Below are 17,278 nucleotides of genomic sequence, written 5' to 3'. Positions count from 1 at the left end.
CTCAACTTTCAAGGCCCACAGAATATTGTGTGCTATATCTATGTAAATATGGGTGGTATGATATGAAAGATTGATTTCCATTCCTTACTTTGAATTGTGTGTAGGTAATATCTGTGTCGTAAAGGTAGAAACACTGCTATCCAGTGGTCACCATCATCACTAGTGCTCAATTGGTTTATATTAGACAAGCATTAGTCAAGGATATCAGCTACCCGCCATAAAAATCCTATTTGAGCGGGATTTTATTATTTATTAATCATATTACTTATTATTATTTCAAAAGACGAGAATTCTCTTCCATGGCATTGAGAGAGTTTTAACGGGCGTGATGTTGGAAGAGCGGTTAGCATGTCCGCCTCACAGTTCAAAATTACTGAGTTCAAATCCAGCTCACTCCTGTGTGCGTCATTTCCTGTGTGGAGTTTGCATGTTCTCCCCATGCCCATGTGGGCTCTCTCTGGCGTCTTCTCACACTACAAAAACGGTAGGTTTATTGGACCGTCTAAATTGTCCTTAGGTGTGATTGGGAGTGTGAATGGTTGACCCAAGAAAATGGATGGCTGGATACTGTTTTAATTTTTTTTTTATCATGAACGGCAAATTTATCCCCATGTACAGCACTTTATAAGCAGGCAATGGCTGCTTGAAAGTGCTTTATAAAAAGACAACAACAACAACAAAAAAACAGACTTGAATTGCTTTGTTATGTGCACAAATCATTATTCATAATTGTTCGTTATGTCTTTCTTTTTCAGTTATTTTGTTTCCAAATAGTTTGAGAGAGACAACTGTACAAATGGAGATTCAAAGATGAATTCAAATTAGAACTCATTTTGCTGTCTCTTTAGTTTTATCCAAAAATGTTTTGCACTCTTTTTTTCGCTACTTGGCTGAAAAAAAAACAACAACAAAAAAAGTTCCACAGAGGCTACATCACTGAAAACAGGTTGCGGATCACTGCCCCACCATCATAAAAAATGAACACACATAACTTTAGTGATAATGAGCCCTTGTCAAACTTGCTGGACGCCAAGTTTGAGCTTTGACTTACCACCAACGCATTTGACAGCACACTTTTGCAAGCTTGAAAAGGAAGACGTGTGCTATCAATGACTACGTATGCTAAGCCTCACTTCCGCGCTCGTGTGATTCATTTTATGACTGGTTACTTTTCAAATATGAACATTTTCCGCAGTTTCTACTCATCTTTCAAATCAGAACATTTATAGGATCGTTTACAGCAAAGAAATTATAAGTAACGTGATGTTTCTGAAAAATGCATAGTGGGGCGGGGCTACATGGTGGCCACTCCCACACTTAAGTGGAAAATTTTGATATCTGTGATTTTTCAGCCATGTTTGCATACATGCTGTATCCTTAGACTCCTAGATACTTGCCACACATAATTTCTATGACTGTAATTGCATATTTCAATTTAAATACATGACCTAAAATTAATTTAATTACTTTATTTCATGATACCTTAATTAAGGTGTTGTGTCTCCCTAGCTAATCTACACTTAAAAAAAAAAAAAAATCTGGATTATGGGTCGCAGATTAAAGAATCGGTGGATTTAGAAGGCTTTCTCTCGGGTTACTGCAGCTATCAGCAACTCGTTATAATCTTTTTTAATGCCGTGCCGGGAACAGTACATTTTTCTTTTTAAATGAAGTGCAGATTAATTGGAACGGGTCTCAATTTATTGCTGCACTTTGTTAGAGTGACTCTTTTACAAAATCTCGCATGCCTTTGTTTTGTTAAACTGGCCAGTATAGGTGCGCATCACCATTATAGTCTAGTACTTTTACAGTGCACGAGTCAGAGAAAAAAAACTGTCATTTTAAACGATCCATCTATTGGAGATGCTGAATAAACCGCGCCTCGAGAAACCATTAAAAACGCGGTTCCCAAATCGGTACTGTAAAATCAGACACAGATTGCATCTTTTTAAATCCCCAAATGCTTTGCACTCGTTCGGGGTGCTTGGCTCTTTGACAAAACTTTGAGAACCACTGGGCTCAGTGATAGTTTTAATAATATAGTAGTAGAGGTCGGTTTGTATGGGGAAAAAGGCTGGAGGCTGTCTGTATCTTCTAATAAAATAATCAGTCACGTCCTATTTACATAATCTTACTGTTGTACACAGCTCCAAGTGTATCTTTGTGTGCTCTTGGAGATATGGCCTTGCCAATTCCTTTTGTTCTTGCGTTTTGCTCGTCTTTCTTGTGCTGAGAATAACACAACCCCATTTCTGCTCTTTTATCTTTCGCATCAGGCCAACGAATCGGAGAAGAAATAGGAACCAACAGCATTTTTGAAAAAAAGATTATGTGCCGGCCAATTTGGAGGGGAGTGCTTGATCAAGCTCGCAGAAGAATGGACCTTGTTCATTCCGGGGCAAATTGTTGATGAGTCTAACAAGACTTGAAACGGCAAGGCTGCAAATTACATAACTACGAAAAAACAACTGCGTTGCAAGTACTGAGTGTGTGTAATGCGTTTGTTGGTGTACTGCGCGTGTGTTTGTGTATGTCACACACGCTTCTTATGCAATCATCGCACAGTATGTTGCACACAGACAGGGAAAATCCAGTCTCAGCCATTATAGCTCAGCCCCTAGAAATATATAGAATTCATTTCCCATCTAAAGAGATATGCATACGCGTCTGCTTTGCTCACATTACATACACGTGTGTGTGTGTGTGTGTGTGTGTGTGTGTGTGTGTGTGTGTGTATATATATATATATATATATATATATATATATATATATATATATATATATATATATATATATGTTATAACAGAAGCTATGGAACTGCACTGCTGGAAGTATTTTGTGCATTTATTTGACATTGTTCGCTGTCCAGCAATAAAGTGCCAGATGCCTGTGTCATAAAATGTATTTTTCACAAATCCGTCTGGGCAAGATCCCAAAAGAATCTTCAAAGATTACTGTCCTTGTTGTCTATGCAGGCATTTATCTGCAGGCATGGGTTTACAGCAAACAGTAAAAATATATGGCTTTGTTTTTGTACTTTCATAAAAATAAACTGTACTGTTGTTTCAGCTAGTGTTAGGTGTGTGTGTTTTAATTAAGGCATTCATTCTTTGTTTTATTTAACTGAAAAATGGATTTCAATTTTAATTGTAGCTTTTTTCTCATCTTTAATGAATTGTTACCTATAACTTTGTGGGTGTTAACTATCACAATGAGGGTGGATTTAATTTGAATTTTCTCTTATTAACGAGGGCTTGCAGCTACAAAGTTTATTTCTCTTCTATCATTTGATATGAAATGATATGACAATATTGGGAATAGTGAATATAGATGACAGTAAAACACATTTTTATTTTACGAACAAATTCATTTTTTCATGTTTTTTATGCAGGTTTTTTTTTTTTAAGTTAAGTGTGTGTCAGATTTCCCACATTGTGAGTAGTCGGTGAACCCCTCGCCAACATAAAAGTGAATGAGCGCGAAGCAGTTGTTTTTCCTTTTCCACTCGACGAAACTGGAGTTAATGTTGACATAAATCAGTGCTTCTAGTTGGGCAGGTAAGGTGATGACAGTGGTGGGCACCAATGACCCCAGGGAAAAACTCTTTGTTTTTGTCATGTGAAGTGTAATTGCAATAAAACAAGTATTTTCATCTTTTTTATTTTTAGATGCAATTTTTTTTTCCTGTTTTAGACTAAGATGTAATCTGTATAAACACTGTAAAAAACCATTAACAGTTGTTAAACGTTGATATATAAAGCTTTTTTCTTTTCCTAATGTTAACTCATTCAAGGCCAGGGATGTGTTTTCACATTTTTTAAGAGTCTAGACTTTCAATCCCAGACACTTTAGTTTCATTCTAATACTTGAGTATCTGGAAATTAACGTCCCCAATATACTTAAGTATTGATTTAATACTTAAATATCTGAGATTTAATGTTCCGACTTAAAAAAAACAAAAAAAAAAAAGCTAAATATGTCCCTGGTACTGAATGAACTAAAAAGGACACAGGTGTGTATATATATATATATATATATATATATATATATATATATATATATATATATATATATATATATATATATATATATGCAAGTTTTCTCTTTCCTTGGAAGGGCTTACAATAGAGAAGCACTGCTTTAAATCAATACGTCATGATAATGTTCCCAAATGTTTTGTTATCACAGTGTAAGAGCCATGCAAGTCTGTCATCTGATTTTAAGGTTATATCATGACAGCGTCAAACCACTGACGCCATTTCAATTTCTTCTCCTTGAACTGGAGCCCGTTCCAGCTGGCAGTGATGGACAACACCCCGGAATGGTCACAGGACACAGATACAGACAAGCATTCAGAGTCACAGTCACGCTAACGGTCACGCTGGCTGCAAAGAGCACGGCCCAGGCCGGGGTGGTGATGGGAAGTCCGCCCCTCCGGAGACGAGCTTTCTGGATCCCCCAGCGGGACCCCCTGGGGCCGGAAAGCGGGAGGAGCTCTATAATTCTCCCATGTATACGTTGGACCCGTAATCTTGGTCATTCCCCTTCAATCACGCACCACTGACCAGTTTCAGTTATGGGATCTTGCTCATCCCTCATTTGTTCTCGCCTGCCATTGTTTTTTCCCGATAGTCTTCGCCCGCTCGCTGTCCTTGACAGCGTTGCCCTCCCCCGCTGTGTTTATGCCACCGGTAAATCCGTATATCGGCGAAGCTCACGTTGTCACAAAAGTCCCATGCAATCATTCCTTCATTGCTGTAAAATGTTCTCAGTAAGTAGATGATGAGTTCCTCAGCTTTGCTCCTGTAGGAGGCTTTAATTTCATGCAAACTGTCATCCTGCTTTATGATGCTCTACGCTTTGCCAGCAATGTACATATACAGTACAGCAATAAGATAAAGGTGCAGAAAAAAACATTGTGCCTTCAGCAAAATGTACAATATGTACATACAATTATATTAAACCGATTAGAATCACTCAAGGGTACATTCGGTGTACCGTATGTACCGGTGTGTGGGTGTGTATGATGCGTTTTCCCAAAATTAGGTTTATGGCTCCGAAAATGAAAATTGACCTTGATATACAGTATTCTAATCCTACAGTTAATTCCCTTAAACAAATGACATATAATACATGGAGGTAACAAAAAAAATGGACAAAATTACAGCAATTTGAATGCTGCCAAGATGTCCCTAGTTTTGAGAAAAACACATTAGCTCTTACCACGAAAGCAAGTAACATCTAGATGTCGCACTGCTCTTTTTGCTAACACTAATTAGTGGTGAAGCATTTTAATATTTTTTTTCCTTAATACTGATAATCTCATCACCAACAAGGCATTTAACTAGTCTGTTGACACATCTTCTAATGTGACATTGAATTCTCCCCTAGGGGTTTAACAAAGTACCATCACATCCATGTCATTGCCCCAGAAGACATTATGCAATGCCACAAAATGTCACAGTTCACCAGTTCAGCCACCTCACTCCCAGCCTCACCTGCTCAGCCCTCCTGCTAATCAGCCCAAACACTAACACCTGCTGCCACTCACCCGCCTAGTATAAAGCCCGCTCACTTCCATCCACAACCTGCCAGATTGTCTCTATGCATCACGCCGAGCTTTCCAGCGACTCCTCCTGCCAGCCTGCCCGTTGCCTGACCCTGTTTGTTCCTGACCACCCGACTGCCCGCCGAATTGACCGAAGTATTGGTATTTCGACCCTGTCTGCCTCTGACCACCCGCTAGCCTGCCGTCTTAATCTGTCTGCCCGAGCCCTCCTCCTGTCCCGCTCCCTCAGCCCGGCTCCCAGCCAAGCCCCGCTCTCCTGACTCCGAGACCCCCTAGACTTCTTCGCCACGCTCTCGTCGGCTTCCACAAACCATCTGCACATTCTGTTTAATAAACTTTCTGCATTTGCCCTTACCAGTTGTGCGTGCGCTTGGGTCCTCTCTCCCCCGGTCGTCACAGTACAATCTGGCCAAACGCAATGGACCCAGCACGCCGACCTTCTCTCAGCCCGGTCCCCCAGCCAGCACCCGATCCCCAGGTTGGGCTTCCGGAACGGTATGAGGGCGATCCTGAAACATGCGAGGCGTTCTTAACCAATTGCTCCTTGCTGTTCGCTCTCCAACCGAGGACGTTCACCACCGAACAAGTTAAGGTAGCGTTCGTCGTAAATCACCTTACAGGCCGTGCACGCTTGTGGGGAACGGCGGAGTGGAGGAGGCAATCTCCGGCTTGCACGTCCTTCCAAGCGTTCGCGGCGGAACTCCAGAAAGTTTTTGGACTCAGCTATGCCAGCGCGGAGCTGGGAAGGGGCCTGCTTGAGCTCCGGCAAGGAAATAGGTCAGTAGCCGATTACGCAATCGACTTCCGCACCAGAGCCAGCCAAAACCGCTGGAACGAACCGGCTCTCGTAGATGCCTTCCTGCACGGCCTGTCTAGTCGCCTAAAGGACGAGTTGGTTTCCCACGAGCTTCCCACCACCCTGGACGCGATCATCGCCTTGGCAACCCGTATAGATATCCGACTTCAGCATCGCCGACGTGAACGAGAGAGAGAGAGACTGGAGAGAGGGACGGTCCCTCTAGCCAGACACGCCTTCCGGCCGCCTGCCACGCCAGCGCCCTCTGGGGTTGAGGCCGAGCCCATGCAGCTTGGGCGCGCCACATTGACTTCAGACGAACGGCAACGACGCCGTGCGGGCAACCTTTGCCTCTATTGTGGTCAAGAGGGGCATTACGTTGCTTCCTGTCCGGTAAAAGCCAGGGCCCAGCCGTAAATAAGGGGATACGGTTGGGCCAAGCTCTCTCTTGCTCCCCCCGTCCAAAACGTCTTCTCCAGGTGCGCTTGGTCCTCCCTGGCGGCACGCATGTCCTGGGGGCTCTGGTGGATTCTGGGGCCGATGCAAACATCATCAGCAGAGAGCTGGTCACCCAAATTGGCCTTGCACACACTCCCTTGCCCAAGCCAACGCCGTCCTATGCTCTGGATGGTCGCCCTCTTGGGCTAATTACACACCAGACAGTCCTCGTTCCCATGCATCTGTCTGGGAACCATGAGGAGAAGATCCAATTTCATATTCTGAACAAACCAAACATCCCCTTGATCCTGGGCCTACCCTGGCTCTGTCTCCACAACCCTCACATAAACTGGGAGACAGGAGTCATTCTTAGCTGGTCTCCGTCCTGCCACCGGTCCTGCCTCAAACAAGCTTCGACTCCCGACGTATGCATTCCTCTACCGGCCCAGGCGGACATGGCTGGTGTTCCTCCTGAATACCATGATCTCTGCCAAGTTTTCAGCAAGACGAGAGCGACATCTCTTCCTCCTCATCGGCCATATGATTGTGTCATCGACCTACTTCCAGGGACGACGCCCCCCAGGGGTCGCCTCTACTCATTGTCTGCTCCAGAGCGACGAGCCATGGAAGAGTACATAAATGACTCCCTGTCAGCCGGCATTATCCGCCCGTCTTCCTCTCCTGCGGGGGCTGGATTCTTTTTTGTCAAAAAGAAGGACCAGACGCTCCGTCCCTGCATAGATTACCAAGGCCTAAATGACATAACCGTTAAAAACCGGTATCCTCTCCCCCTTATGACTTCTGGGTTTGAGCTTCTCCAGGGCGCCTCCTTCTTCACCAAGTTGGATCTGCGCAGCGCTTATCATCTGGTTCGGGTCCGAGAAGGGGATGAGTGGAAAACGGCATTCAACACCCCCCTGGGACATTATGAGTATTTGGTCATGCCCTTTGGCCTTACAAACGCCCCAGCAGTGTTTCAGTCTTTGATCAACGATGTCCTGCGTGATATGCTGGAAAAGTTTGTCTTCGTATATCTTGACGACATCTTAGTGTTTTCCCGGACCCGGGAAGAACACACATCCCATGTCCGTACAGTACTCCAAAGGCTGCTGGAAAACTCCCTGTTTGTGAAAGCAGAGAAATGTGACTTCCATAAAACTTCAGTCTCCTTTCTGGGGTACATCATCTCAAAGAACAGCATCGCTATGGATCCTGCCAAGGTCTCGTCTGTCACCACCTGGCCTGTTCCCGAAACCCGCAAACAGCTTCAGCGTTTTCTCGGATTTGCTAACTTCTACAGACGATTCATCAGGAACTACAGCACCCTGGCTCGTCCACTTACCACTCTGACCAGTTCAAAGATCAAATTTCAATGGAATCCTGCAGCAGACGAAGCCTTCCGGACGCTTAAAGCCCGCTTCACTTCAGCTCCAATCCTCCTGATGCCAGACCCGGAGCGTCAGTTCGTGGTGGAGGTGGATGCCTCCAACGTTGGACTAGGGGCTGTCCTATCCCAACGCTCCGCAAAAGACAACAAGCTCCATCCCTGCGCTTTCTACTCCCGCCGCCTTACCCTGGCTGAGATTAACTATGACATCGGGAACCGAGAACTTCTTGCCGTGAAAGCGGCACTAGAGGAGTGGCGGCATTGGTTGGAGGGCACCAAGGTTCCCTTCCAGGTGTGGACGGACCACAAGAACCTTGAATATATAAGGCAGGCCAAAAGACTTAACTCGCGCCAGGCCCGTTGGGCACTCTTCTTCACACGCTTTAACTTTGTCCTCGCCTACCGCCCTGGCTCCCGAAATGTAAAACCGGATGCCCTTTCCAGACAGTTTGAACGCATGGATTCCCCAGGCAAAGAACCAGAACCGATCCTTCCACCCTCATGCATCATCGGAACCCTCACCTGGGACGTTGAGGAGAGAATAAAGTCAGCCGCCAGAGGTCAACCCGCACCTAGCGCCTGCCCGCCCAACTGCTTGCCTGTTCCCGACCACCTGCGCTCTGAGGCCTTGCAATGGGCTCACTCCTCCAAATTGACCTGTCACCCTGGGGTTCGCCGGACAATAGAGGCCCTGAGACAACGCTTTTGGTGGCCCACCTTAGAAAAGGACGTAGGTGAATTTGTCAAGGCCTGTCCGGTCTGCAACCAACATAAACCCAGTCATCGACCCCCAGCTGGCTTACTGCACCCCCTTCCGATTCCCCATCGGCCCTGGTCCCATATCTCGTTAGACTTCATCACTGGTCTACCCCCTTCCAATGGCAACACAGTCGTTCTGTCTATAGTGGATCGGTTCAGCAAAATGGCCCACTTCGTTGCACTCCCAAAACTCCCATCCGCCAAGGAAACGGCCATCCTTCTCTTAAATCATGTCTTCCGACTCCATGGGCCACCCCTTGACGTGGTTTCAGACAGAGGTCCCCAGTTTGCCTCCTCCTTTTGGAAAGAATTCTGTCGGCTCCTTGGAGCAACTGCCAGTCTTTCATCCGGCTTCCATCCCCAGACCAATGGGCAAACCGAAAGGGTCAACCAGGAGCTTGAGAAGGCCCTCCGATGTCTGTCTTCACGGGACCCGCTGTCCTGGTCCACCCACCTCCTATGGGCCGAATATGCCCACAACTCACAGACCACCTCTGCCACAGGTCTGGCTCCCTTTGAATGTGTGTTTGGATACTTACCTCCGCTCTTCCCTGCCCTGGACACTAACACCTCCTGCCCTTCCGCTCTTGCATTCGCCCGCCGGTGTCGGCGCACATGGTCTCGAGCTCGCGCCGCACTCCTGCGTGCAAAGGAACGATACATTCGCACCGCTGACAGGCGGCGCACCCCGGCGCCTGCATACCAGGTGGGCCAGAAGGTCTGGCTGTCAACCCGCGACCTTCCTCTCCGGGTCGAGTCCAACAAGTTGGCTCCTCGTTTCATTGGCCCCTTTCCCATACAGAAGGTCTTGAGTCCGGCCGCGGTCCGTCTCTCTCTTCCCCGATCAATGCGGGTCCATCCGACCTTCCACGTCTCCCGGATTAAGCCTGCGGTTGACAGCCCCCTGGTCCCGGCTGCTCCGCCTCCTCCTCCTCCTCGGCTCGTTGATGGGGGCCCTGTCTACACGGTCCGCCGGCTTCTTCGTTCACGTCGGCGGGGCAGGGGCCTCCAGTATTTGGTGGACTGGGAGGGGTATGGTCCTGAGGAGCGTTCCTGGATTCCTGCTCGCCAGGTTGTGGATCCGTCCCTGATCACAGATTTTCATCGTCTTCACCCGGATCAGCCGTCTAGGTCATCTGGGCGTCGTAATGTGCCCCGGCGCGTCGCCCGCCCTCCCGCCCGTGGGGGTTCCCCGGCCGTTGGCCTTTCCCTCCCGCCCGGTGGTTTTGGGACGTCGGGAGCCGTCCTTTGATGGGGGGGTTCTGTCACAGTTCACCAGTTCAGCCACCTCACTCCCAGCCTCACCTGCTCAGCCCTCCTGCTAATCAGCCCAAACACTAACACCTGCTGCCACTCACCCGCCTAGTATAAAGCCCGCTCACTTCCATCCACAACCTGCCAGATTGTCTCTATGCATCACGCCGAGCTTTCCAGCGACTCCTCCTGCCAGCCTGCCCGTTGCCTGACCCTGTTTGTTCCTGACCACCCGACTGCCCGCCGAATTGACCGAAGTATTGGTATTTCGACCCTGTCTGCCTCTGACCACCCGCTAGCCTGCCGTCTTAATCTGTCTGCCCGAGCCCTCCTCCTGTCCCGCTCCCTCAGCCCGGCTCCCAGCCAAGCCCCGCTCTCCTGACTCCGAGACCCCCTAGACTTCTTCGCCACGCTCTCGTCGGCTTCCACAAACCATCTGCACATTCTGTTTAATAAACTTTCTGCATTTGCCCTTACCAGTTGTGCGTGCGCTTGGGTCCTCTCTCCCCCGGTCGTCACACAAAATCATAAACTCTTGTCTGTTTTTGGCCACCACATCATTTCGTTTGAAATGATTGTCTCAGCAATTTTCCCTGCATCTCAAAGAAGAATGGATTTGCAGGTCATATTTTGTATGCAAATGGTGGCTTGGTTTGCAAGACAAAAGTGATTTTTCACCAGAATTTAATTGGTGTGAAAAAACAAACATGTCTCAATGAGAATGTTAGGGTTTGGGTTGTGTAAAATTGTATTTCAGTAACCCTACAGAACATCTGTCAGCCCTTTCAGATTGTTTTTTAAATGTGCTTTATAAATAAACGTTGATTTGACTTGTGCAGTATTTTCATCATTTTTGTGTCCTTTTCTTCCACTTTGTTCTCGTCGTATTTCGGCCGAGGGATGGCACACTCTTGGTAGTGCGATAACTTAAATGTTATGCCATGTTGAACTTTTTTTGACATGTTGTCATCTGGGTGAAATTTCAGCACCCTAGTGTCTATGTTCAATGATTTCCCTTTGATATGAAATGACTTTGATGTAAATATCAAAGGATTGGAGACTGTATGTCTATATATTGGGATCTAAACTGTAGGCCTTTCTTTAAAATGAAATCTCATTGTTTTTGTTATTTTGGGTAAAATTATATGTCACAAAAGTACGAGTGGTATGATAGCAATCGTGTCGGTGACTACTCGAGTACTCGTACTGCTATTGATCTGAAACGTCAGAAGCTACAATGCGAGAAAATAAACAATGCACAATTCAAAAAATCTGAATGATTCATCTATACAAAAAAAATCATCATATTGTTTGATGAACGATTAGCTGTCTCTTCATCATTGCATGTCTAGTTGATAAAGTTCAAGTAGTGCTCGGTTTTGGCATATCACTTGCCTGTGAAATTCAGTGGGTGACACAGTGCGAAACTTGAATTTAAATTCCCAAAAAAACCATAAGTGAAATAAATGAAATCTGGAAGCATGCAATCATAGCAAACGAGTCGAGAGTCTGCTTTGTGGGACTGTGTTGCTCATAGTTTCATGAAGAAAATTGGATCTGTCATGGAGTTTACGGCACTGAGCGACTGAAGCATCAGTGTGTACATTCCTTCCTGAAGGAAGTTGTTTCTTTTTATAAATTGCTAGGGGTTGAAACGTTCTTTCTAATGATGTCATCCATCATTGTGTCTGTTCTCCCATTTTTCTTTCAGATGGGAAATGCCTCCGAAACATATCTGTTTGTGTCCAGAATATCAAAAGACAATGACTTCCTCATGGGGACGCTCTATACAGTTTTTGGTGAGGCTTTTTTTTTTTTTTTCTTAAGGAAGACTTCAGAGGAGAGTTCAGGGCCATGGTGAAAAAGGGACAATGGTTACAACCACACAAAGAAGTCATTATGTGACAAGAACAAATGTAATTTTCTGAAAATGAAGTCGTAATATCAAAGAAAAACAAATATATGTGCGTGAGAAGGATTTTATGATGGCAAAAGTGGAAGACGGATGTAAAATTACACTTAGTTACACTATGTAGTATAAACAGTGGTCAGCATTCCTTAGGGACTGACACACCCTTTTTTCTAGATGAATGAATTTGTGTTGTCACGTATCAATAACATCACTATAGGACTGCAACTAACAATTATGTTAACAATCTGCGGACTTTAGAAACGATTAATCGATGAATCGGAATATTTGTTTAAATATTCATCTCTATTCAATAACAGGACGTTTTCTCAAATTGACTGCAGAGATTTTTTTTTTAAGGTTTTTCGTTTGTTGTTTGTCAACAGTCCAACAATGAGTGAACATATTGACACTTGTTTGCTGAAGTAAAATATTTTTGTAAATATTAATGACGGTATGTTTCCTTTAAGAAAGGATTTCAAGGGGCAGTGTGATATTTTTTTCACCATCAATTTGTGAGCTAAAAATTCAATTAAAAAACCCAGTATAATGTGCAAAATAATGTTCTATCACATCAACGTACATAATTGTAAGACTAGTAATTACAAATTGCACTACATAGATGGGGTGCGACTAACATGAGGCTCCACTGCCATCTTTCTGCTACAGATACCCGAAGAAGAACTTGCAAATGTAGTGAGGTCGCTCAGACACACCGTAATCTGCAATGTCAAAATTATTGCTTTCTCATATTTCACCACTAGCTTGTACTAAATTCTACACATTGTCCTTTTACAGAAATCTGATATTATTTACAGTCAACCAGCTAAAATTCTGAGGATCCAAGCAATGCTAGGTCTCTAGACGACGAATTTACGTACAAAATAATCATCAATTGATTCGATTATCAATTTTATATGATAAATTATTGCACCTATAATTACCAGCATAATTTGATGCAACCGCAAATGTTGTCCCAGATCTACACTCAATGCACTTTTAGGACAAATGAGACACTTCTTCATGGGAAAGTGTACTTATTTAGCCATTTTCAACAGTAAAAAAATGTTTTTTTTCCATAATTTAGGCGATAAAATTTGAAACACACATTTCACCACTTACAGTCCACTGAAAATGACATCACCTGTAGTCGAGGCTTGAATATCAACCAATCAGGGCACACCTGTTGGTCATGTGACGTTCACGAACCGAGCTGTGAATTAATCACGCGTGATGTCATTTTCAGTCCGCAGCAAGTATTAATTGTATGCGAAAATGTATAATGAATTTGATCGCTCAAATTAATTACAGCCAAAAAAGTGACTTTTTACTGCTGGAAATTGTTAAATTAGTGGACTATCCCTTTAATATGGCAGTATGGGAACAACTGGTAGGTCCCTTTCAAAGCATTGAGGAGCTGGGAATGTTGCACTAATGAGCCCTACCCAGTGTGTAGGTGTAAGGAAGGGGCTTAATAGGCAGGGCACCATTCAACTAGGACCACCACTGAATACACGGACTTTATTCACCAACGAGAAGAGTGATATAACCATGACTATACACTCGTGGAAATAAAATATTACCTTTACACATATGCATGCTTTTTTTTTTTTTTAAAACATAAAAAGCGTTATGTCCGTAATATTCGTTTTTCCACGAAATGAGTTAAGCTGCTGGAAAATTGAGATCAAATAGTGCGTAACTCTGCCCGGCAGGTGTGCTCTCGGTGTTGGGAAACGGAATCCTGCTGTTCGTGGCCTATAGAAAAAAGTCCTCCTTGAAGCCAGCGGAGTACTTTGTAGTCAACTTGGCCATCAGTGACCTGATGATGACCATGTCTCTCTTCCCTATTGCTGTACCATCCGCCTACACCCATAAGTAAGTCTCCTTTCAGCCACTGTTGTTGTGATGGCGGATGCAAAGTAGTTGCTGATTGGTCACTCGACTTGTCGTGAGAAAACCAGTCATAACAATAACTACTGGACAAAGGTGACTTTATTCCTTAACGTGATGCATTTGTGAAGGTTCTTCAGTCTGCTTTTTTTTTTAATTCTGTCAATTGATGAATCTGATTTAAATATGTGTACATGTGTATGTCGATTAATGATCAAAATAATAATCAATTAATTTAATAACTCATTCACGGTCAGCCTATTTCAAATGGATCATTCATGTGTACTGACATTAATGCTAGTGAATGAGTTAACACACTGACTAGAAGCCCTGTTCAGATGTGTTTTATTTTATTTTATTTTTTACACAAATAGTCATTAATACCACTGTCAAATTTGATATCTGAGAGTACTTCACCTCTAACTTCTCAATGACACATTGACAGAAGCTCAAGTTGATCCAAATCAAGCTCTCAACCTAACATGTTGAGCTATTTTCCTGGTGTCTGAGAAGTTTCTGCTGAAGGGTTTAGTTTCCGAGTCTATTCTGTTCCGAGTCTATTTGCCCCAGTTGTGGTTATGTTGGATTTTTTATTTTTAAAGACTTTATGTTTTTCTACTACTGGCTCCTGCCTGCCCCTGGGTCCAAAATTTTAATTTCTCTGTCTCTATATCTTACATCCATTTATGACTTTTTTTTTTCATTCTATGCTTTTAAGTTTTATACTACGTTCAGTAAATCAAACAATCATGATTGACAAACTTTCCATCACTCACTGGCGGACGTCTGTTTTTTGCTGATGAACGACAAATGACGGCCCAGCAAAATATGCTGGTGGTGAATAAGAAAATAAAATGACGGACTGAAAACCTGACAATTATATTTTGCCTGACTGACTATAATGGAGTTGGGCCCAGGGTGTGGACAGATTATGAATGACGGAGCAGCAAAAATATGGAAAATGCCCATCGCTGGACACAAGTGTGGCTTGACAATTTTGGAGCAGGAGAATACTTATCTAGGTTTGTGACCGCACCTCCTCTCTCAAAATCATGACTACAGCTTTCTACCTACTGACTCAAGATCCATAAAATGCTGACAGCAACATAATTATATTCCAGTCATTATGAAAATGTAGCATTTTTTTCTGCGCAAAGATTTGTTTTATCTTCTTTTCTATTTTTTCCATCCAGGTGGCTGTATAATAAGACCACCTGCACCATTTACGCCTTCTGTGGCGTTTTGTTTGGTCTGTGCAGTCTGACGAACTTAACGGTGCTTTCATCTGTCTGCTGGCTCAAAGTCTGCTGCCCAAACTACGGTAAGATGACTTTTCACGTATCTCGCTTTTAAAGCGTTCTCAATCGCATTTAAAAATTACATTTTGTTTCAATAGTTTTCCCTTGCTACTTAGCACCCTGAGTGCTTTGCATTGTTTTTTCCATTTTAAAAAAAAAAAAAGCTTTTTTGTGGATTTTACTTTGCAAATTTCATTTTGTGTTGAGTTTTCGGTTCCCATTAACCGTGAAAAACGAGGGAACACTATTTACAAAAGTGGTGAATGTTTTTCTTGAATGTTTTTCAGAGGGCTTCTTAAAATTATTTGCAGATGAATACATGCGGTACGTGAGTGAGCACCAGCATAAATTTCTTACTGTGTAGATTGCACAGAGTTTTTGGATGGCATATTAACAGCAGTTACAGGCAAGCAACTATGAGACCATTCCATAGTTTTGATGTGCTATCTTGGAGCAAGATGGAATGATGTCATAGTGTCCCCCCCCCCAATAAAGGTTGACTGTAAAATATTTTCTTTTTGTGTCCTGTATGCGCAGCAATAAAGCTATTATCGAGATACGGGTAAAAGAGGCTATAAACCCGAGAATATTTATTACTGACAATTTTAATGAGGGCATTTCATATATTTTGGTGGCATAAATGCATCCCAGATATTGTTCCATGCTGAGAGTTGATGTATTTGGGTTTCTTTGCAAGTCTGGGTCAGCTTTTATATGGTCAGTCCTTTTTTGGCTATCGGCAGCTTAGCGGCTAATTCTGTAGACACGATGGGAAAGTTTAGCTCTAAAGTCACTTTTCAAGAAAGGTATTTTGATTGTTCTTTATAGAATGTTAATTCCTTGTATTTGAACCAATGACCAGAAGTTATATTCAGACATCAACATACATATATCTGATGTATATCCATTGGTGAGCAAGTGAAGATAAGGCAGCCGCTTGCAGGGATTACTGCTACGTCTCAGCAAACTATTCGTTTTAGTTGACCTTTCGTAACTCAGGACCAGTTTGACTTTTGCAAATACAAAAGCACCCCTGAAATTTGGTATTTACTTTAACTAATGAAGGCAGCAAATTGCGCATACACGTCAGAATTTGCCATGGATCGATCGAGGTTGCAAATGTCAAAAAAAATGTTCATCATTACTCAAACATGTCTAAATCCGTGGAATTTAAAAAACAAACAAAAAACCAATGATATCATTTATAACAAATGTAATGGGAAAATATATCATCTGGATGAATTTGTCTTTGTGACAGGCTGCATGTTGTGTCATGTTCATGCGTCAATATTAAAGCCAAGGTGGTACTGACAAACTAAGGTAACCACATGTGGCAAATCCAGGGTTTTTACTTTCTGGACCTGGATTTGTCTGACAGTTAGTGACTGGTTGCCAATAAATATTAAAACTCCAATTGACCTAAAGACAGACCAGCTTTCACTCTCACATCCACACCGACAGAAGAATTGATGGATTCAGAGGTTAGTCATATTATTTTGGGATAATTAAGGTGAGTGGACTCCAGATAGAAAGGTCAAGCACGCATAGCTTCCTTCACGGCTGCACTAGACCAATTCTCACTGGAAGCAGCCCAGAAACTCTTCTGGGTAATCCGCAAGAGGGAAAAATGAGAAGATCCTAATAAACAAGCTCTTTTTAGAGGTGAACACTCAGGCATGATGAATATTATAAATTAGTGGTCTGCCAAATAAGTGTTTTCTCACGGGGAAGCTAATCTAGGTTGTTTCTACGCAACATTAATGAGAGAGGCAAGAAAAAGCAAAAGAAGTGTTTATACTTTGGATGGCACAAGAAGGTTTATTTTCATTGGAACCGGAAGGCGTAAACCAAGAGTTTTATTGTCATATGCATAGTGATACCACACAATGAAATTCTTATTCTGTTCACTTCCCCAAGGAGACTACATTCCATAATCGAACAAATAATAAAGTAGGCAATAAAATATAAATTAAA

At 43.3% G+C, this 17,278-nt stretch overlaps 1 protein-coding gene across 1 annotated transcript in view; it reads left to right on the top strand.

Moving 5' to 3' along the window:
* The window catches only part of opn7b (opsin 7, group member b), a 48,084-nt gene that overhangs the window by 18,385 nt on the left and 12,421 nt on the right, over positions 1–17,278 (top strand). The window contains exons 2-4 of the mRNA XM_088409045.1: positions 11,916–12,003; positions 13,829–13,991; positions 15,200–15,327. Coding sequence (XP_088265171.1) covers positions 11,916–12,003; positions 13,829–13,991; positions 15,200–15,327 — 379 coding nt within the window. The remainder of the gene's footprint in view (positions 1–11,915; positions 12,004–13,828; positions 13,992–15,199; positions 15,328–17,278) is intronic.

Source organism: Hippichthys cyanospilos, chromosome 2, assembly GCF_059441005.1.
Source record: "Hippichthys cyanospilos isolate Australia breed blue-spotted pipefish chromosome 2, RoL_Hcya_1.0, whole genome shotgun sequence".
Taxonomy (NCBI): domain Eukaryota; kingdom Metazoa; phylum Chordata; class Actinopteri; order Syngnathiformes; family Syngnathidae; genus Hippichthys; species Hippichthys cyanospilos.
Note: the sequence above shows the minus strand (reverse complement) of the source record. Positions and strands in the feature narration are given on the sequence as shown.